Source organism: Pongo abelii, chromosome 3 (genome assembly GCF_028885655.2).
Source record: "Pongo abelii isolate AG06213 chromosome 3, NHGRI_mPonAbe1-v2.0_pri, whole genome shotgun sequence".
In the NCBI taxonomy this organism is placed as follows: Eukaryota; Metazoa; Chordata; class Mammalia; order Primates; family Hominidae; genus Pongo; species Pongo abelii.
The window spans coordinates 40,607,408-40,629,639 of record NC_071988.2 but is presented as its reverse complement, the minus strand read 5'-3'; the positions used below and the strand labels follow the sequence as shown (position 1 = coordinate 40,629,639).

At 43.0% G+C, this 22,232-nt stretch overlaps 1 protein-coding gene across 3 annotated transcripts; it reads right to left on the bottom strand.

Moving 5' to 3' along the window:
• Positions 1–2,760: 2,760 nt before the first annotated feature.
• On the bottom strand, positions 2,761–14,411 carry UCHL1 (ubiquitin C-terminal hydrolase L1). 3 transcript variants are annotated; one of them, XM_002814697.5, is made up of 9 exons: positions 14,138–14,254; positions 14,021–14,032; positions 13,411–13,539; positions 10,323–10,473; positions 9,380–9,465; positions 9,257–9,304; positions 7,892–7,958; positions 7,019–7,077; positions 2,761–3,203 (listed from the first exon to the last, which is right to left on the bottom strand). In XM_002814697.5, exons 1-9 carry the CDS (start codon positions 14,168–14,170, stop codon positions 3,117–3,119), a joined length of 672 nt encoding a protein of 223 aa, XP_002814743.3. In that variant the 5' UTR covers positions 14,171–14,254; the 3' UTR covers positions 2,761–3,116. The 3 variants fall into 3 exon arrangements, with proteins under 3 accessions (XP_002814743.3, XP_063579451.1, XP_063579450.1); XM_063723381.1 differs by lacking the exon at positions 14,021–14,032 and having other exon boundaries at positions 14,127–14,411; XM_063723380.1 differs by lacking the exon at positions 14,021–14,032 and having other exon boundaries at positions 14,138–14,214.
• Positions 14,412–22,232: the final 7,821 nt, after the last annotated feature.

Below are 22,232 nucleotides of genomic sequence, written 5' to 3'. Positions count from 1 at the left end.
GAAAAAATGCTCATCATCACTGGCCATCAGAGAAATGCAAATCAAAACCACAATGAGATACCATCTCACACCAGTTAGAATGGCAATCATTAAAAAGTCAGGAAACAACAGGTGCTGGAGAGGATGTGGAGAAATAGGAACACTTTTACACTGTTGGTGGGACTGTAAACTAGTTCTACCATTGTGGAAGTCAGTGTGGCGATTCCTCATGGATCTAGAACTAGAAATACCATTTGACCCAGCCATCCCATTACTGGGTATATACCCAAAGGATTATAAATCATGCTGCTATAAAGACACATGCACACGTATGTTTATTGCGGCACTATTCACAATAGCAAAGACTTGGAACCAACCCAAATGTCCAACAATGATAGACTGGATTAAGAAAATGTGGCACATATACACCATGGAATACTATGCAGCCATAAAAAATGATGAGTTCATGTCCTTTGTAAGGACACGGATGAAGCTAGAAACCATCATTCTCAGCAAACTATCGCAAGGACAAAAAACCAAACACCACATGTTCTCACTCATAGGTGGGAATTGAACAATAAGAACACATGGACACAGGAAGGGGAACATCATACACCGGGGACTGTTGTGGGGTGGGGGGAGGGGGGAAGGGATAGCATTAGGAGATATACCTAACGCTAAATGACGAGTTAATGGGTGCAGCACACCAACATGGCACATGTATACATATGTAACAAACCTGCATGTTGTGCACACATACCCTAAAACTTAAAGTATAATAATAAAATTTTAAAAAAAGAAATTGCAGATAATTTGAATACATGAATAAATTTTCTGTAAATTATGCCCCCCCCCAAAAAAAAAGTTGGAATCAGGAGTATTACCACCATAATCAGGGCTAAGAGAACTGTGAATAAGGCAGCTGAGACCCAAGTTATCTGGATTCCTGGCACCAGACAGGACAGAGCCCTTCTGTGAGGATCACAGTATATGCAGGAAGCATTGGGTTTCTTCCCCGCTTCCCTCACTTTGTGTAACTGGAAGTGAACTGTTACATTCAATGTCCATTGTTGAGAACAGACGTCCTCATTTAATATTTAATGAAAACCTATAAATTACATAATAGTGTATCCTTATCTGTAAAACAAGCACACATTGATCTATAAAGTAAGGCTTAACAAATGCCAAAGACTTGCTTTTTTTAAAAAAAAACAAAAAACTAATTTCTAGACAGTAAGGAATTGCTAAGAAAAACAAAACATGCTACACTGATTGGGGTATGTCAAAGCAACATAGGAGCCAACTGAAAGAGCTCCCAACAACTGAAGCGGAACAATGTGGGCAACAGCTAGTACTGGATTATAACATAAATCCACAGTATACGATATGAGTTCATACTGATAAAAATAGTTAAATAGGAGAAAAAAGACAACTCTCTCTTCCAAAAGAATTCCAAATAATTCATATAGATACTTGGCCCTCAAGGAGATAGAACATATACCTCCACTCCTTAAGTGTGGGCTTTGCATGGTGACTTCCTAGGAGTACAGCATAGAAAAGGCAGGGGGGGTGAGTTTACAGTGAAGTCTTTCAAACACGACCTCAGCCAGGTAAGAGGTCAGAATCAGTGATAAATTATGCTTATGTACCCTTTATAGCATATGATGAACACAACGCTTTGCCTCTGTGGTCTTCCTCCCCAAAACCCATAACCCTAGTCTAACATTAGACAAATCCCAATAGAAGGGCACCTTACAAAATACTTGATGGTACTCCTCAAATTTGTCAAGGTCATCAAAGAAGAGAAGTCTGAGAAACTGACAAAGCCCAAAGGAGCCTGGGGAGACATGGCAACTAACAGTCATGTGGGATCCTGAAACAAAGGACATTAGGGAAACAGCCAGGAAATCTAAACAAGCTATGGACTTAATAGCAGTGTATCAATATGTCAATAACTGTGATGGTTAATATTGAGCATCAACTTGGATTGAAGGTATTGTACTTTTCCTGGGTGTCTGTGAGAGTGTTGCTAAAGGAGATTAACACTTGAGTCCAGTGGACTGGGAAAGGCAGACCCACCCTCAATCTGCGTGGGCACAATCTAATCAGCGGCCAGTGCAGCCAGAATAAAAGCAGGCAAAAGAACGTGGGAAGATTAGACTGGCCCAGTCTCCCCGCCTCCATCTTTCTCCTGTGCTGGATGTATCCTCCCCTGGAACATCAGACTCCCAAGTTTTTCAGCTTTGGGACTCTTGGACCTTTGACTACAGAGTGAAGGCTGCACTATTGGTTTTCCTACTTTTGAGGTTTTGAGACTCGGACTGGCTTCCTTGCTCCTCAGCTTGCAGAGGGCCTACCATGGGACTTTTACCTTGTGATCCTGTGGGTCAACACTCCTTAATAAACTCCCCTTTATATATACATATATCCTATTAGTTCTGTCCTGTAGAGAACCCCGATTAATACAATAGAGGAAACTGGATGGTGGGTTTATGGGACTTCTACAAGGTCCAGTATTTTCTTTTTGTCTTCAATATTTTTATAAGTCTAAAATTGTGCTACAAAATTTGCCTATTTAAAAATCCTTAAAAATTAGTTTCTACAGGTATACATAGGGAATACAAATGCAAAAAAAATCCAAAGACACATCAAACCAATGTTTTTATGGTAATTCTTAGCAGCACTGTATGAGTTACTTATATGGAAGACATTCATATATTACTACCAAAATAACCTGACACATTGAGGGGAAGGTAAAAGAAAATGAGAATCAGCTGTGGCTATCCTATCAGCAGAAAAGTTTTATTTCTTTTGAGGACAAACAATTAAACCACATCCAAGGTCTTAACTTACAGACAGAAACCAAAGTAGCCATTTAAAGCGTTAGATATCGGATACAAGACATATACTGGGGAGAATGCTTCGCCATCTGAAGCTCACACCACAATGGCCCAGTGGACAGCTGTGCACTCTGCTTGTGCTTAAGTGCCTGGGTGTGGCTGAGGGGAAGGCGTGTCTGCAGAACAGAAGAACAGCTGTGTTTCACAAGTACTGAAGCATTTTAGACTGCATGGGGGGTTATATATTTTCATGTTGAAGGGAAGAGGGGAAATCAGCAAAGTCCCTCCCACACAGCATTAGGCTGCCTTGCAGAGAGCCACGGCAGAGAAGCGGACTTCTCCTTGCTCACGCTCGGTGAATTCTCTACAGACCTTGGCAGCGTCCTGGAAAGGAGAAATGTCATTAAAATCCAAACAGCAAGAGCTCAAAATCAAAGTCACATAGGGAAAGGCTCCAAGGTCTATTAATGCTCAAAGTTCACCTTCATCAACTTTAATTCCATCATTAATTTGAAAACCAGGCTTAAAGCAAAAAATCAGGTGATGGGAAAGACACGGTTACATCATGGATTTGACATCACTTCCACCAAATGGTTTTGTACTTCTCTCACCTTGTACCTGGCTTTGAAAAAGTTAAAAAAAAAAAAAAAAAAAACAACCCAACAACAAAAACACAACTATGAACGTTATTTTCCTCAAATCTAAAGATTGGAAATTGATCTTTCTTCCATAAGGTGGCATAAGTGAAAAGTTGTAACTCAGAAATTCCCGGAATAAAGAAAATTGTCTTCCAAGTAAACATTTTAAAAAACAGCCTTAACATGGCCGGGCGTGGTGGCTCACGCCTGTAATCCCAGCACTTTGGGAGGCCGAAGCGGGCGGATCACGAGGTCAGGAGATCGAGACCATCCTGGCTAACACGGTGAAACCCCGTCTCTACTAAAAATACAAAAAAAATTAGCCGGGCGTGGTGGCGGGCATCTGTAGTCCCATCTACTCCGGGAGGCTGAGGCAGGAGAATGGCGTGAACCCGGAAGGCGGAGCTTGCAGTGAGCCGAGATTGCGCCACTACACTCCAGCCTGGGTGACAGAGCAAGACTCCGTCTCAAAAAAAAAAAAAAAAAAAAAACAGCCTTAATGTTTACCTGGTATTCTGGTATTCTAGGTACAGACAAGCAATGGAACCTTAGAGATTGATGGTGAAATGACATGCGTTACTACTTCTAAGATCTAGATGACAAAGACTGGTAACAGAAAACTGATCCCAGTGTTATTTAACAACTTCTAGGATATAACTGTTTTGGGATCAAAAATATTACTCTGTTCAATCTGTAAAAAAGCCCAGCGGAAAGACAGCTCTGTAAACCATAGTATAAGACCCTGAAGAAGAAAAGGAATGCTCTATGATACAGAATGGTAATGAAACATCACTCCTAAAATTTACAAATCACCAACTCAATGAGTTTGGGCCAGACACAGCTCAGGCCTGCAATCTCAGCACTTTGGGAAGCTGAGGCAGCAGATGGCTTGAGCTCAGGAGTTCAAGACCAGCCTGGGCAACATCTCTACTAAAAATTTAAAAATTAGCTGGGCATGGTGGTGTGCGCTTCTAGTCCTGGCTACTCAGAAGACTTAGGTGGGAGGATTGCTTCAGTAAGGACTTCAAGGCTACAGTAAGCCATGATTGCACCACTGCACTCCAGCCTGAATGACACAGCGACACCCTTTCTCAAAAAAAGCAACCAAAGAGTATCTGGACTGACATCAACATTTTATCCTCTACCAAGTTTTTTAATATATCAATATTCCAGACCTGTCTTCCCTGAATTGACCTTACTATAGGACATACAATATTGATTTCACTATTAAAGCTGTACCTTTAAAGAGAATAACCATCTTCTACAGAGCTAATGAGCTAATGTGTACAGACCTAATTCATTCAAGTTTAGGATATTTGGGTTAAATGCATGTATCTTCTCACCAGTTTAATAATTTAGTGTGACGTTTAGACAACCTAAAACATCCTTAACCATACAGAACCAGCCTTACTTAGGGTAAGAATTTTAACTAAAATGCTGGTTTAATTTAGAAACTCTTTTAATTTTAAATAAGGTTCTAATTAGAAAAGTTAAAAAAAAAAAAAGTTTCAGCCGGGTACTGTGGCTCACGCCTATAATCCCAGCACTCTGGGAAGCTGAGGCAGGAAGATCACTTGAGCCCAAGAGTTAAAGACCAGCCTGGGCAACATAGTGAGTCCCTCCCCACCCCATTTCTTTACAAAAATTTTACCTTCCCCACACCTTATAAATTCTACTCATGTGACACTTGTATCCTAGGTGGGACATATTTTTATGTTATTAGTGCAGTGTTAGAGGAGTTAGCATGTACCTTAAAGCTTTACTAGGAAGGACCAAGGTCTCTTTCCTCCAAATGGATCAAAGACCAGAAATTCTGCCTGTTTTCTTATTCTCACTAAGTAAATTCTGACTCTCTCATGAAACCCCTCCATCCCATCCTGGCTCTCCAGGTCTATTATTCATTCCATATTACTATTCCCACATACCTCTTGAATACCAAGAATTAGCTTTAACTGATCTCAGGTGTGTCTGACAGATGAGAGAACTCAACCCTCCCTATTAAGAGTGGCATCATGTGGTCCACTAGCATCTTGGGGCTATCAGGTCTGTGAAGTTCCAAAGAGAGGTCTTTTCTAAAGAAAGGTCATATTGGTATTGTACAATGGCTAAGAGCACAGACTCTAGATGTGGACTAAGTTTTCTTTTTTTCTTCTGAGACAGAGTCTTGCTCTGTTGCCCAGGCTGGAATACAGTGGTGCAACCTCGGCTCACTGCAACCTCCGCCTACCAGGTAACAAGCAATTCTTGTGCCTCAGCCTCCCAAGCAGCTGGGACTACAGGCATGCACCACGAGGTCTGGCTAATTTTTGTATTTTTAGTAGAGACGGGGTTTCACCATTTTGCCCAGGCTGGTCTTGAACTTCTGAGCTCAAGCAATCCTCCCACGTCAGCCTCCCAAAATGCTGGGATTATAGGCATGAGCCACTGCGCCTTGCCAGACTATCTAGGTTTGAACCAGTTTGCCACGTAAGTCCTTGACCTCAGGCCTTAAACTGAGTTTTCTCAGCTCGGAAATGGGGATAATACCTACCTCACTGTGTCATTAAAGGATTTCTATAAAAGACATACATCACCTAGAAGAGCACCTAAGAACAGGGGTCAGTAAACTGCAGCATGTGGGCCCAACCCAGCCTGTGCTGGTGGAAAACAGCTACATACATTCATTTAGAGAGTGTCTATGGGCTGCTGAGTTGTAACAGCAGAACTGAATACTTGCAACGGAGCCATACGCCATACAAAGACTAAAATATTTTGTTTGGCTCTTTATAGAAAATGCTTGCTGAGTCCTGGTCTGCACACAGTAAGTTCTGTAAAGATTTTATACTATTACTACTCAAATTAAGTACAGTTATATTTTAACAGCAGTTTGTATATTTTTCTTCAGCACAGCAAGCTAAAAACAGTATTTTGTATATCATAATTAAGAAATTTTCCTTTATAATAGCAAATTGATTCAACTCTAGGGACTCATTTTTTAGTAAAGAGGCCTAGAGTCGTCTACCAACCTTTATCCAGAATCACTTTTCTGTCCAGGATGGTTACAAAGTGATCCTGGATATTAACAGTTTTTGTCAGGTGGATTTTAAATCTGCTTCTTTTGTTCTTGTAACAGTAGAGCAGTGGGAAGGAAAAACTCCTAAATTTAACTAACTGGAATCTATAGTACACTATCTCCAAGACTGACCCAAATCCAGTCATCTTAGAAGGATTGTGAAAGGCTGCTGATACATGAGTCTTCAGCTATGATGTAATCTGACGAGAGGACAATGGTCACCTTAATCCTACCAGGAAGCAAAGCAACAGCTTTCAGGCTAATTCTAACTGTGGACTAAAGACAGCACATGAAACAGATTACTCAGGGTGTCTCTGAAGCCCTGTTTAAAACCACTCGCAATAAAATAAGGTAGATAGAGTTACTAAGAGGATCTTGCAGCCCTAAAGACTGCTATTAACCCAGGCAACTAATGCTGGCTGTCCTGGAAGAGTGTTAGCACTTTAGAACAGAAAATTTGGCCAAAGAATTGTGAGGCCCATTAAGAAGAGATGCATTCCAAAGATGACCTTCAGCAGGGTGTCCTCTGAACTGGCACCATGGTTCACCGGAAAAGGCATTCGTCCATCTGTAACAAAGAAGCCAGGCATGTCAATTTTCTCTGCATGTTTTCTGGCTACCGTGCTTACCTAGCCCAGATGGAAGTTTTAGATTCTTCCAAAAACCACTGCCAAACCCACAAAAGGAAGCCTGGTTATGAAGCAACAGGCTGCAAATGAGGTTCAAGTGTCCCTAGGCATCCATCCCAGGCAATTCTAGTCTACAATTAACAAGATCGCACAAGCTCAAGTCAGCTACCCTAATAGAGGGGCCTGTGCCCCAACCCTTGGAAAGGGCCACAGAACAAAAGTCAGATGCAGTCTCTGGGGTATAGGGAAGATGGAGGCAAGAGGAGGAGACGCCTGAGATTTTATCTGCCCTCCAACGACTGTAGATTGCCTTCACTATTCCTTTGCCTTTGTAAGCCTGTAGGTGGTATCTTGACTTGAGACCAGAGTTACAAGTCTTTCTCCGTTAATACAAAAGGAATGAAATCTTACAAGGTGGGTCATCTTTCTTGATGCCATAAACTAGTTAACAGAAATTATTCCAACATGTCCAGATTCTTTTTAGACAAGTAAGGTCATATTCAGGCACTGATCCTTTTTCAGACGTACTCTGCCCAGAAAGGATGATACTAGGGGATGCTAGTCAGTTGCCTGAGGAAGTTGCTCTGGGGATAATAAGGGGTTAGGTGCCCTCATGAGAATACTTTGTTATTGTGGCTTTATAAACAATGATATGCCAAGTGCCACAAAGTCACACAACAATATATCAAGAGAAATTCGGTCTGAAAGAATGCATGAAACTACATTGGGTTCCAAAAATGGAATAAAACATACCGAGTTCATAGAGGTGGCCATCCACGTTGTTAAACAGAATAAAATGGAAATTCACCTTGTCATCTACCTAAAGAAAGTCAAGAAATTTTTGAAAATGAGTGTAAACTGAACTTATTTTTAAAATTATCTTGCAATTCAAGTGAAATACGCTTGAACTGACTTGATTTTTAGAAATTATAGCTAATATTTAATGTATATCTTACATTAGGCCCTATTCTAACCCCATTAAGGTAAATATACTGTTAACTGTCAGAACAACTCTATGAGCACGCTATTACTACAGGATTTTTACTGAGAAAATTGAGGCTTAGAGAGGCTAAGTATCTCAACCAAGATCAAGGCTAGAAAATGGCGGCCAGTTGTAGTTATAAAGACACTGAGATCTGGCTGGGCACAGTGGCTCACACCTGTAATACTAGCACTTTGGGAGGTTGAGGCAGGCAGATCACTTGAGCTCACAAGAGTTCAAGACCAGCCTGAACATGGTGAAACCCCATCTCTATACAAAATATAAAAATTAGTATGTGTGGTGGTGTGTACTTGTAATCCCAGCTACTCGGGAGGCTGAGGTGAGAGAATTGTTGCAGTGAGCCAAGATCACACCACCGCATTCCAGCCTGGGAAATGGAGCCTGACCTTGTCAAAAAAAAAAAAAAAAAAAAAAGGACACTGAGATCTGACTTAAATTTAGCAGCTGACTCAGAGGTTCTCATCAGATTATGGTATATTCAAGCCTTCTAGAACTTGTCCTTCGTTGTACATTTCATTCTCCCCAACAGCCTGTGAAGATTATTTTAAATGCTCACTTACTAGGAGAGGTATATACTCTATAAGACTCATTTGTTTCTGTTGAGACAGGGTCACCCAGACTGGAGTGCAGCGGCATGGTCTCAGCTCACTGCAACCTCTGCCTCCAGGGCTCAAGCAATTCTCCCCCACCTCAGCCTCCCAAGTGGCTGGGACTATGGACCTCACTACTCTTTGTATTTTTTGTAGAGACGGGGTTTCACCATGTTAGCCAGGCTGGTCTCAAACTCCTGGGCTCAAGTGATTCACCCTCCTTGGCCTCCCAAATTGTTGGGATTACAGGCATGAGCCACTATGCCTGGCCTATAAGACTCATTTGGATCTAAACAAAATACTGTCAATTTGAGTTTACTCAAGATTTCAATGACCAGTACAATTTCTGAAGAGCCTTTTTTATGAACAGGTCTAGTCAAAGCATTATTTGGGTAGAACTTTCTGGTGTCATTTGGCCTTGGGTGGATAACATTTGCTGTGTTCCAGTAAGAGATTCCTGCACAATTTCAGTAGAAACACAGATGGCACCCAGGCAGCCTGGCTCTGATGTGTATTTGCATTTACCCGACATTGGCCTTCCTGTGCCACGGCATCATGGGCTGCCTGTATGGCCTGCGGAAGAAAGAAAATAATTAGCACAAAAATCTCTAGAGTTATTTAAAGGCAATGCTCTGAAAGTTCTCTTACCTCATTCTTTTCAAAGCATTTTGCTCTGTCTTCAGGGGACATTTTCTCTGTTTCAGAAAGAAACTGTTTCAGAACTGATCCATCCTCTTAAAAAAAAATGGATGTATTAGTATAGATAAAATACAAGTGGGTACATATTTATTGTTGACTTAAGTCTTTGCTGAACATGCTGAGCAACCTGAATCTTTAATACTGCCTCCAGGGTTGTGGATGAGCTGTTACCTTTTCCCCCAGCCTTTTTTTCTAACCCCTCTCTATTCACTGCTTTCATCTACCCTGGACCCCCTTTTCCCTCCCACCTCACTCATCTCTCAAATCTCCTGTCACTTTTTCACAACAATTCTTAATTTGTAAAATGTATTTGAGATTTCTAGCACCATAAAAGCCGGGGCTGCCTTGTTTACCTGCTGTATCTACAGCATCTAAGAATGCACAGTTAACATCTATTATATACATGATGCTATAATCATGTTCTAATAAAAATGGTTCCCAAACCAAGATTATTTTGGGGTAGAAAATTCAACCTTAGTAATTCAGTTATTCAGATAGAAAATAAAGATCTTGAATAGAAATGTGAAGAAGCAAAATAGACCAGCATAGAGACATCTGACTGGCTAACCACTGACATAGGCTTATCCACACTGAGCATTAACAAAATGCTTAAGAGACACTAATTACAAACCTATAGCAATAACCATGTATATTTCAAAAGACCTCAATTTGAACTTTCAGCTCTAAAATTTGTGAAATGGGACCATTTCAAAATTTGGAAGTGCTAGGAATCCTTTCTGAGGAGGACTGTGAGTCAGATTAAGTGTCTGACACCATCATTACAAAATGGTTTCAAAAGGTACAGCATCTCTGACCTCGGGAACACAGCTGTTTCTGAACTCCATGTTTCAAGTTCAAGCTCAGGATGGCTGGCCTCAAAACCCACACCTACCAAATCCCAGTTTATCTTGATTATTGGCCACTGCATGAATAAGTCCGATTGTGCCACAGGAATTCCCAATGGTCTGCTTCATGAAGTACACTTTAGGACTAACTTCTTGTCCCTTCAGCTCTTCAATCTGCTTTTTCCTGAAGTTCTCATGCTGCGAATGTAAAAAGCGTTTTTACATCTCAGAATGAACGTGCAAAGAACAGATGGCAGCACAGTGAGTTCTACCACCTAAATGGAAACACCAGTGGGATGTGTGACCAGGAGCCCTGGTTCTAGATGTCGGCTGACTCCCAGAGAAGGGCCCGTCTGTCTGTCTGCCTCCTACACCACCCATGCCAGCCAGTGGGGCTCTGAGAGTTTCGGAGACTCCGCCCTGGTGCTGCAGTGCAGTGACTACCTTGGATACTGCCCAAGGCTGTGTCTAGACACCACTGCAATCTTTCAGCCCAAAATGGTGTCATGAAATCAGAAAACAAAGAAACCAGTTCATTGTTTTCTCCCTTTAACACTTAACAACTATTTCACATAGGCATCCTAAATAAAGCTTCAGTCAATTGAATGCCCAACAAGAGCACCAGCTGGTTTACATTTCATTATTCTTTAAAGTTCTACTTCTACTCAGCTTAAGTACACTTCGCTTCAAAAACAAAAACGGCCTTAACTGCTGAAAAGAGCAAGTGAAAGAAATTAACCATTATCTCTGCCCTCTTTTTAAGGAAGGAAAGACAACTGATCCAGGGTATTGGGCTGTGATTTTACAAGAGGAAGATGTGACACTAGCTTGTCCTTGCCAGCTAAACGGTTTACTTTGAGGACAGACTAGCAATTTGAGGAGGAGGATAGAGACTGGTAAATGCATCAGACTAGGAAACAGATTTCCTCAAAGCATCTGCTAGCTTTCTGTATAGTAATTTAGTAAGCCTATCTGGACTTTTCACTAACTAGATTTAAAGACCTTAGAAGTTATGATTTCTTGAGCCAGGGTCAGTGGCTTGTGCCTATAATCCCAGCTACTAGGGAGGCTGAGGCAGGAGGATCACTTGAGCTCAGGAGTTTGAGACCCTGTCTCTAAAAAATAAAAATATAAAAAATAAGTTAGGACTTCCCAGTTAAAGAGTAGGGTACTAACACTATAGAAACACTGATTTCCCATAACGAGCAAAACCAGACAGACCATCAGAAACATATTTCCAATTCTAGTAGCTTTGCATTTCTGTACATGAACTGAAGTGTAAGCTTGCTCTCTGGTACTAACAGAAGAGTAAGATCTCTTACCCCAGAAGATCAACTTAAACTCCCAACTAGCAGAACTTTTTCGCTTCTAACTGGATCTTCAACTTAGTATTCATTGACCAGGCAGTGTTTTTCATTTTCTAGGCTAATTAGATGAAATGTTAAAATGGGATAGCACCATCCTTTAGGGCTGCTTGAGCTCTTCCATGGAAATCATTCTGTAAATAGTTTACTAGCACTTAATGTTTCAGAAGTGGTCCATGTAGGGGGTCATAACATTCCCTTAGTCAAAAATTAAATGCCTTCCAAATTAACATTAGCATCTTTGGAGTCAACCTATAAAACCTCAACTTTTCTTTCAATCGGCTTGTGTTTTGTCCAGTAGGCATTCTGTGTAGCAGAATAGGCGCTCGATAAATCTGATAGGTTGAATTGAAACTAAAGGACAAAGTATCGAGCTCTTTCAAACATAACACAATCTAGAATGTTCTCTAAACAAGATTCAGCAAAAGCAGAACAGTCAGCTTTTAAAGGCAAACATGCTGCACCACTGCCTCCCAGAGGCCTTGCCTCTGAATGCTGCTCAAAACCTCCGAGTCATCATGGTTGCTCTAATAAAAAACCTCTGTGTGATGCTCAACTGGAGACAGGAGACTGATTTGGTCAACCAGAAAGCTAATTCGACTTCCAACAATTTGGCAGCTCCCTTTTAGCCCAAGTAAAAGACTTTAGCAATAAAAACATGTCAGTGAGATCATCTTATTAGCCGTAATAAGTGTTTTTACCCACAATACTTAGCTTACTTACTAGGAGGAAGGCTTGGAACTTCCCATACTCTTGATTTTGGCTAGAGATGCTTCCAGAACACCTAGCCTTAGGACGGTGCTTCAGTTAACCTCACTCTTTAGAGTGATGCCCCAAGTTTTGCTAAAGCTAATTTCAGTCAATCCCACATCAGCGGTCAAGTGACAGCAATAGGAGATAAGACAATGCCATGCGCTAATGACTGGGATTCCATACATCACAAGACAGCAAATATCCTAGCTATCCTTAAAAAAAAAAAAAAAAAAAAAAAAAAAAAAAAAAAAAATCTGACGCTGTCTTTGGGATACATCTATCTATGCACACTTGTAGGAGGAAAATCATTTCAAGGGAAATGCAAAGGTGCTTTCAAAACTGAGCTAATAACCCCCTATTTCAGTTAGCTACAAGGTCAGAGATGAACGAGGATAAGTGAAGAGGAAGGAGGTTCCCACACAGAAACCATACAAAAATGATTAAGCTTTAAGAAATACATTCAAGAGGCTAAAAACCAAGTGTGCAAGTGGTGGGAGTGGAGAAGTGAGAAGAACCCCTTAAGACCATCAGAAACCCAAGTAATGGAGGCGGAGAATTAGCGAACCTAATTGTTTCCCTGCGATTTAGGTCAGCCCTTCCCCCTCCATTCTACAGCTAGGTGGGAGTCTGAGAAGCAAACAATGAGTTGACAGGTTACAGCCCTTAAAGGGAAACCAGCAGCCATTCCCCGGAACCGGAGGCTCGAAAAAGCCCAAGTTCGAGGGAACTCATGAGTAGGATGAATGATTTCCCTGGATAACGGGATCTATGGAACTGAGATACTGCCTCTCTTCCAAATTTAAGGCAATTGTGGACGGATGGACTAGAAGGCGATAGGCACAGCTGGAACAGGAGCCCAGGGAGTAGGGTACCACGAAAATGGAGGATCCTCCCTTCCTTGGAGGCGCGCCCCGCATCACCTACAGGGGAGGGGGCGGGGCGGGGAGCCCTCGACGCCTCAAGCTGGGGAACGGCGTGCACTGCCGGGGGCCCGCGCATCCTGGGCCCCACGCCCTACCTGGGCCGTGAGGGGAAACAGCAGCAGCAGCGCGCAGGCAGGCGCTGGCACCGAGCCCAGAGACTCCTCTTCCAGCCCCAGCACGTCCACGAAGCGCCACTGGCCGGCGACCCCCAGCCGGGACAGCACCTGCGGAGAGGAGACAAGGCGGCCAGGCGCACGGGGACACGCGGGTCGAGGGCACCTGTCAGGGGGCGGGGCCAGGAGGCGCGCGCCCTCCGCGCCCGCACCCGAGCCTGGGAGGAGCCCCAGTCCCGCCCTGCCACCCCCACCCGGGCCGGCGCAATGACACAGCACAAAGCGCGGCCCACACGTGGCGCCCGCGATGCCCGTGCAGCCGAGTCTGTGCTGCCCGCGCCACGCCCTCGGGAGCTCCGCCCGGCGCTCGCTCGCCACGGGGCGCAGCCCCCTCTGTCTCCCCGTGACCGGTTTCGTAGAGTCACCCGCTAAATGCAGGGACCCAGGAAGGCGCCCAGCCCACGCCCCAGCCCGGCCGTCTACAGTGCGCGCAGCGGGCGGCTTGGTCCCTGCCAGCAGCCGGAGCCGGTGGGCGCCCCCGCCTCGGCGCTCGCGGGGGAGGGGGCCAGAGACGGCGCGAGACGCCACTCACTTTGTTCAGCATCTGAAAGGCAAATGCAAAGAAAAAAGCAAAACCGAACCGATCAGCGACTCGGCTCCCTCTCCCTCGGCCTCGCGCTCTCCGGGCAGCGGTGCACCTGGCGCTCACCTCGGGGTTGATCTCCATCGGCTTGAGCTGCATCTTCGCGTAGCGCCCAGCAGAAATAACCCAGGGAAGACGAAAAACAGCTAGCGGAGCCGCCCAGGCTGCAGCTATAAAGCGCCGGCCAGACGCACTGTGAGGCCTGCGCAGGGGGAGCAGGGGCAGAACCAAGCGAGGGGGAAACGGCCGGTCGCGGCCAGATGGGTACGAACCCCCCGTGCACAGCGCGGAGTGGTACGGCCGGGCCCCCAAACCTTGCAGTCTCACTCGCGGGTGAGATAATCTGGTGGTTGTGGAGACGGGATTTGTTGGTGGGTGTTCCTTGAGTGTATGGAGCAGTCCTTTTGATGGAGTCTTTAATTTTGGGCGAAGTTTCTGGAAACCCATCCTTTCACCATCCCAATTACTCTAAAGCTCGGGTCTCTGAAGCATTTGAGAAAAAGCACAAATTCAACAGGTATATATTTAATATGAATGAATGTAAATGTGTGCCCCCCGCCCCAAATCTCTCAGCAGTTTGGGTTTAACCTTAGACAATTCCTCTTCCATGTTAAGTCAGACCAGTACCGAGGTTCGTTTTTAAGTGACTACCTAGAATAAAACAGAATCTGGTAGATAACAGATATTGCATTAGGAATGCTGATGTAATGTGACTCCCGCGGAAGAAATGGTTGGTCCTGGGAGAGCAGTAGAAAGCTGGGGGATGTGAGGGTAATACAAGACACAAAGAAGGCAGGCGATTGAAGACTTTAGAAAACAGATCCAGGGAAAAGATGGGTATGATTTTGAGCGAGAGGCTGTAAAAGGAAAAGCATTTTTAAAAGAACGGGAAGCTTTGAAAAATAAAATGTCTGAGTTCACCGCAGAATACTCCCAATGAAGAAGAAAGGGAATGGCAACCAAGGAAACCACTGTTCTCTAATGATCTCAGGTGATCTCTAATGATCTCTAGTCAAAAGATGGAGAGAGAAAGCATATGCTGAAGAATGAATTTTAAAAGGGACCAAAATCTATAACAATTGTGCCAGGAAAGCTAAGCTGCAGAACAAAGTGGGCTTGCAGAAATACTTAGGTAGCGAAGGAAGCAAGAAGGTTGAGTATTTTTAAAAAATAGGCTCCAAAGAGAATAATGATGATGGTAAAAGAATAGACCTTCTCTTTAGGAAGTTGAGGTTAACAGATGACAGAGGGAAGGGAGGGAATCAACATTTTTTGAGTTATTGTTTTTGGGGATCCTTTGCATGTGTCTCTCATTTAATCCTTAGAAGAGCCGTGAAGAGACTCATATTAGTGCAATTTTACAGATCAGAATCCCAGGCCTAGAGAAGTTAATTTGCTTACGGTCACAATTGAAAAGTAAAACTGAGAAGTAAACCCTGCTAAACTGGGCTCCAAGAGCCCATTCTTTATCTAAGATTCCACAACATTCTACTTCTATTTTCTTTCCATTTTTGCCATTAGAAAATGACCTTCACACACGAAAATGAGAGAGAAAAAAAAATTAGTAAGAGGAGCTTAATGGGTGAATCTTTTGGTATGTAAATTTTCCCTCAATAAGGTTGTTAAAGAAAAAAGAGGTGAAGGTCAAGACAAGTGACTAGGTTATATTGAATGAGTTCTTGCCTTTAGACAAAGACAAATTACATTTCCAATTTACTTCATTTATTCATTCACTCAACAAATATTAAGAACCTACTGTGTGCTGGGTGCCGAGCTTGGAAAGTTTGGAATTAGGGATACAAAGATGAACACAATAAACATGGAAATTTCCCTCATGCCGCTTTTTTTGTTTGTTTTGTTTTGAGACGGAGTCTCGCTCTGTCGCCCAGGCTGGAGTGCAGTGGCGCGATCTCGGCTCACTGCAAGCTCCGCCTCCCTGGTTCACGCCATTCCCTGGTTCACGCTGCCTCAGCCTCCCGAGTAGCTGGGACTACAGGCGCCCGCCACCACGCCAGGCTAATTTTTTTTGTATTTTTAGTAGAGACGGGGTTTCACCGTGTTAGTCAGGATGGTCTCGATCTGCTGACCTCGTGATCCGCCCGTCTCGGCCTCCCAAAGTGCTGGGATTACAGGCGTGAGCCACGCGCCCGGCCCCCTCATGCTGTTTTTATCAGTCATAAGAGTTGTATGAAAGGGAGCAGAGATCAGGAGCACCTAACCTAGTGGAGGGGATCAGGAAGGCGTCCTGAAGGAAGTGACATTTAAGCTAAGGGCTGATGGGCAAGCAGACGTTAGCAGTTATAAATGATTGCCAAAATAACTAATAAAAGCAGTCATGAAATCACTGTCAGAAATATTTGTTGAAGGCATTAATTCATTCACATTCATATATATATGGCCTACTGTGTGCCAGGAACCATCACAGCAGCGAATAAAACAACTCCTTGCTTACAAAGAGATATCAGAGACTGGATATGAACAAACCTAAGCCTAATCTTTTTTTAAAAAAAAAAAAAGAAGAAGAAGAAGTAGGGGGTGATTGGGAATATACTGCTGAAACTGCAGGCCAGAAGAGTTTATATCAGTTGTTAGCCAAATGTTAGGACTCATAATTTTTTACTTTTAGGAACAATAAGATGGATGCATTTAGAACAAGTTATGCCAGCCAGAACTTACCTTCTTTTCTTTGGGGGTTATTAACTGGATGGACAGGTAGAACACTGTCATTGTATTTCTTATGCTGCCAGGGTTGGCATTGGTTGATACCACAGTTGAGGTGGTTTTATAGCTTATTTAATTGATTCTACCTTAAAAAACAAAAAAGTGGTACTGGATGGAGTTACCTCAACCTGTAGCCACCTGACAATGGTTTTAACCTTGTCTGGTGCCATTTTATTACAGCAGAGAAAAAGAGAGTTCGCACATACAAGCAAGAACAAGCAGTCTAAATGGCAGAATTGTTAGCCAGGTGTGGTGGTGTGTACCTGTAGTCCCAGCTACTTGGGAAGCCAAAGTGGGAGGATTGCTTGAGCCCAGGAGTTTGAGGCTACAATGAGCTGTGATGGCATGACTGCATTCAAACCTGGGCAACAGAGTGAGACCCCATCTCTTAAAATAAATAAATACATAATAAATGGCAGAATTTTGGGATTAAAAAATGAGTTTAAAATAAAATGATGAAATTTAACAGGGATTTAGGTGACGATTACATAACCCTGTGAATATACTAAAAAACTAAAAAGTGGGTTCAGGTATCACAATAAAGCTATTAAAAATGTAACAGGAATATGTGTAAAGCTCTATATTATAGTAACAGTTGTCAATTATTGCCATACAGTTAATCTTTATATTAACTTTTTTCTTGATGCTATGATTGCAAAAGTATGAAATAATTTGGAAAATATCAAGTGAAAACATCACAATAGTTTGATTATAACCTTTTAAAAATAAATACACAGAGATCAGAAGGAAAAACATTTAAAAAAAATCATTTAAAGATGCATTAATGAATTAGATCTGGCTTTGTGAACAGTACCTGAGAAAAAGATTCAAATATTTCAGGTGTCATAATTTGACTACAAAGCTAGTACAATCTTCATTTATACCAGGAGTGAGAGATTCAATTTCATTTTAATCATAGGTTCCTGAAGGACAGTCCTGAGTCCAGTAGGGGGAAAAATGCTGTGATTGATTAGTGATGTCTACCAAGAGTATGGGAAAGGGAAGTGGTAAGGATAACCAGGTATTTGCTAACCTTTGGCTAGATTAATATAATATTCAAGATCTAATCCACTCACAGAATTGACCAGACTATAACTGGATTATGATGCCCAGCCTGGCATATAATGAACACTCAATAAATACTTTTCAACTGAAAATTCGAACTACCACACTTCAAAAGAGACATTGACATATTAGAGAGTTTTCAGAGACTGAGCGCCAAAATAATGAACAAAGGTGGTTGAAGAAATTGAGAAGACAGTATATGATGTGGAGAAGAGAAAGGGTTTGTGTGTGTGTTTGGGGGATGGGGAGGGGAGTTACATGATACCCATGCTCAAAAATACAAAGAGGGTGAGAGTAATCTTTATGATTATTTAAGAATACAGGACAGATAGGTAGAAGTCAGAGGAAAATATTAGTTTATATAAGAAAGCACTTAATAATTGGAGTGGTTCAACATTTATGTAAATTCTTCACATGTAATGGTGAGCATGCTTTTGGCGGCATAATCATAGCTAACACTTATTGATTGCTTACGGATGCCAGGCACTACTATGTGTTTTATATGTATTAACTCTTTTAATCAACATAACAACCTATTAGGTAGGTTACTATTATTATTCTCATTTAGAAATGAAGATCAGAAAGGTTACGTTCTTTGCCTATGGTTATTTAAATCATGAGAACTGAAATTTGACCACAGACAGTCTGCACTCTTGACCACTGTACTACATTATACCAGGAGTCCTCAAGTCCCAGGCTGAGGACTGGTACAGGTCCGTGGCCTGTTAGGAACTAGGTGGCACAACAAGAGGTGAGCGGCGGGTGAGCAAACATTACTGCCTGAGCTCTGCCTCCTGTCAGATCAGCAGCAGTATTAGATTCTCATAGGAGCGTAAACCCTATTATGAACTGCACATGCAAGGGATCTAGGTTGTGTGCCTCTTATGAGAATCTAATGACTGATGATCTGAGGTAGAACAGTTTCATCCCGAAACCATTCCCACCCCCAGTCCGTGGAAAAATTGTCTTCCATGAAACTGGTCCCTGGGGCCAAAAAGGCTGGGGACTGCTGCTGTATTATACTATGTCTACCAAGGGCAGAATACCCAACTAAAACTGACTGAAAGCTTAGGGACATTAATTCCCTCTCTTAACTCAATGACTGGAGGTTGGTGGTTCTAGGGTTGTCCATGTGTCAACATAAATAACAGAGAAATGTTCTCTAAAAGAAAGTGATATTTATTCAGGAATAGGGCATTGCAATGGGAATACACACGCCATAGTAAACTGTGTGTGTATTCAGGAAGATACAAGAAGACAAAGGTTTTTTAAGGACAAATGAGGAATATTACATAATTGTTTTGAAATAATTATCCTTGGCTGCAAGGATCAATAACAAGGGTGACACCAGTCTGAGGCTGGATCAGCAGTTTCTGGACACAAGTCCTTGCAGAAGGATTTTTTATGTAAGATCGTGATGGCCTTTGTACAAAGTTGTGGGTTTTGCAGTCTTTTGTGATAGTTTTTGTTATCAGGCATTTATGCATGAGAATCATTCTCTTCCTGGCTTTTCCCAGCTCTATTTGTCAGAGGCTTTTTGTGGTTTGTTTTTTGTTTCTGTTTTTGTTTTTTGAAACAGGGTTTCACTCTTGTTGGCCAGGCTGGAGTGCAGTGACGCAATCTTGGCTCACTGCCACCTCCGCCTCCCAGGTTCAAGCGATTCTCCTGCCTCAGCCTCCCGAGTAGCTGGGATTATAGGCATGTGCCACCACACCCGACTAATTTTTATTTTTAGTAGAGATGGGGTTTCACCATGTTGGTCAGGCTGGTCTCGAACTCCTGACCTCAGGTGATCTACCCTCCTCGGCCTCCCAAAGTGCTGGGATTATAGATGTGAGCCACGGCGCCTGGTCTTGTTTTTGTTTTGAGACAGGGTCTTGCTGTGCCGCCTAGGCTAGAGTGCAGTGGCAGGATCATAGTGTATGACAACCTTGAACTCTGGGCTCAAGCTATCGTCATGTGTCAGCGCCCTGAGTAGCTGGGAATGCAGGTGTGCACCACCACACCTGGATAAGTTTATCTTTTTTTTTTTTTTTTTTTTGAGATGGAGTTTCGCTCTTGTTGCTAGGCTGGAGTGCAGTGGCGCGATCTCAGCTCACCGCAACCTCCCCTTCCCGGGTTCGAGCGATTCTCCTGCTTCAGCCTACTGAGTAGCTGGGATTACAGGCATGTGCCACCACGCCCAGCTAATTTTGTATTTTTAGTAGAAACAGGGTTTCTCCATGTTGGTCAGGCTAGTCTCAAACTCCCAACCTCAGATGATCCACCCGCCTCGGCCTCCTAAAGTGCTGGGATTACAGGCATGAGCCATCTCACCCGGCCTGTTTTTTAACACAAGTGACTCCATTTTGATTCTGACAAAGTTCACACATGGCTCAATGATCTTATCAAGAATTTAGGGTTTTTCCATCTTTCCAGTCCACTGTCTTTATGTTATTGTTGGAAGTGTCATCTATAATGGTTGTAAGGTACCTACAGAAGTTCTAAGAATCACATCCTCACACAAGGTCCAAAGGCAAGAAGGAAAATGATATTCTCTTTCACTCTTGCTGTTTCTCAAGTATGAAGTTTTGCAGAAGCCCCACCCTCCTGAAGAATTCCTTTTAGGTACCATTGGCCTGAATTTAATCACATGTTCATGCACTAGTCAAAAGAGAGGCTGAGAAAGTAAATATGCAGCATTTTTAGACTCCAAGAAGTAAGGTGGGCTTTGCCACCAAGGAATAGGGTAGGGGCAAGGCTACTTGACAGGCAGCTACCAGTGTCTGCCACATCATACCTGGAACTTTTTAAAGACTTGATGAATATCTGTTAATGATGTGGTAGAAAGAACTTCTGCTGGAGGGGGATGGGCAGGAAGCTTGAAATCTTAAGAATACAAGACAAACAGACAGAAATCAGAGGAAAATATTAGTTTATATAAGAAAGCATGCTGGGCGCAGTGGTTCACGCCTGTAATCTCAGCACTTTGGGAGGCTGAGGCAGGTGAATCACCTGAGGTCAGGAGTTCAAGACTAGCCTGACCAACATGGTGAAATCCCATCTCTACTCAAAATATAAAAATTAGCCTGACGTGGTGGCACGTGCCTGTAATCCCAGCTACTCAGGAGGCTGAGACAGGAGAATTGCTTAAACCTGGGAGGCAGAGGCTGCAGTGAGCTGAGATCCCACCACTGCACTCCAGCCTGGGCAACAAAGTGAAACTCTGTAGGTAGGTAGGTAGGTAGGAAGGAAGGAAGGAAGGAAGTTAAAATTAGTGTGCTGACCAAGCTGGTGTGGGGGTGAGGGGGACCCCTAGAAAAGAACATACAAGAATGCCACAGACACCTCTGTTCTTGCCTAGAGTCCAGCATTTTTTGGATGAATATATACTTCAAGATCCCTTTTTGCTTTAATATTCTGTGATTTTCCTCAGTAAGTAATTTTTTTTTTGAGACAGATATTGCTCTGTTGCCCAGGCTGGAGTGCAGCAGCGCAATGGGCTCACTGCAACTTCACTGCACCTCCTGGGTTCAAGCGATTCTCCTGTCTCAGCTTCCCGAGTAGCTGGAACTATATGTGTGCGCCACCATGCCTGGCTAATTTTTGTATTTTTAGCCAGGCATGGCTGACCTCAGGTGATTCACCCACCTCAGCCTCCCAAAGTGCTGGGATTACAGGTGTGAGCCACCACGCCCAGCCAAGTAATTTATTTTCATTGATATTGAGATACCCACAAAGTACTGAGGAGAATATGGCTCTGTGTGTCTTCAAAGGAAAAAGAAGTAAAGATGCAATTTGGTGTGACGGTGAACATTATAGATGATTATTTAGAAGACCTTGATTCCAGTCTTCCTAACTCTGCCTCTAAAGAATGGTGTGATCTTTGGGTCCCAGTTTTCTTGTTTATAATCCTAAGCATTTTAGATTCCACTGAGTATGTATACAGGCAGAGAAACAAAATCAATGGATGAATATGTGTTTTTTGTTTTTTTTGACGGAGCCTCACTCTGATGCCCAGGCTGGAGTGGCACGATCTTGGCTCACTGCAACCTCCACCTCCCAGGTTCAAGTGATTCTCTTGCCTCAGCCTCTTGAGTAGCTGGGATTACAGGCACCCGCCACCACGCCTGGCTAATTTTTGTATTTTGAGTAGAGATGGGGTTTCACCATGTTGACCAGGCTGGTCTGGAACTCCTCATCTCAAGTGATCCGCCCACCTCAGCCTTCCAAAGTGCTGGGATTACAGGTGTGAGCCACCATGCCCAGCCTGAATATGTTGCTCTTTCTAAAAAAAAGATTCTGATTCACCAGCAATAGAATTTTTTATAAGCATTATTTTTCTTACAATAATGAAGATTTGGGATGGACCCTTTAAAAACTACCTTCTGATGAT

Excerpts from the sequence above, each read along its gene's own strand:
- UCHL1 (XM_002814697.5), bottom strand. The coding sequence starts at position 14,170 with ATGCAGCTCAAGCCGATGGAGATCAACCCCGAG. Across the intron at positions 9,466-10,322 it reads TCAAGATAAACTGGGATTTG|AGGATGGATCAGTTCTGAAA; the intron begins GTAGGTGTGGGT and ends TTTTTTTTTAAG. Across the intron at positions 3,204-7,018 it reads CAGAGGACACCCTGCTGAAG|GACGCTGCCAAGGTCTGTAG; the intron begins GTCATCTTTGGA and ends TCTCCTTTCCAG.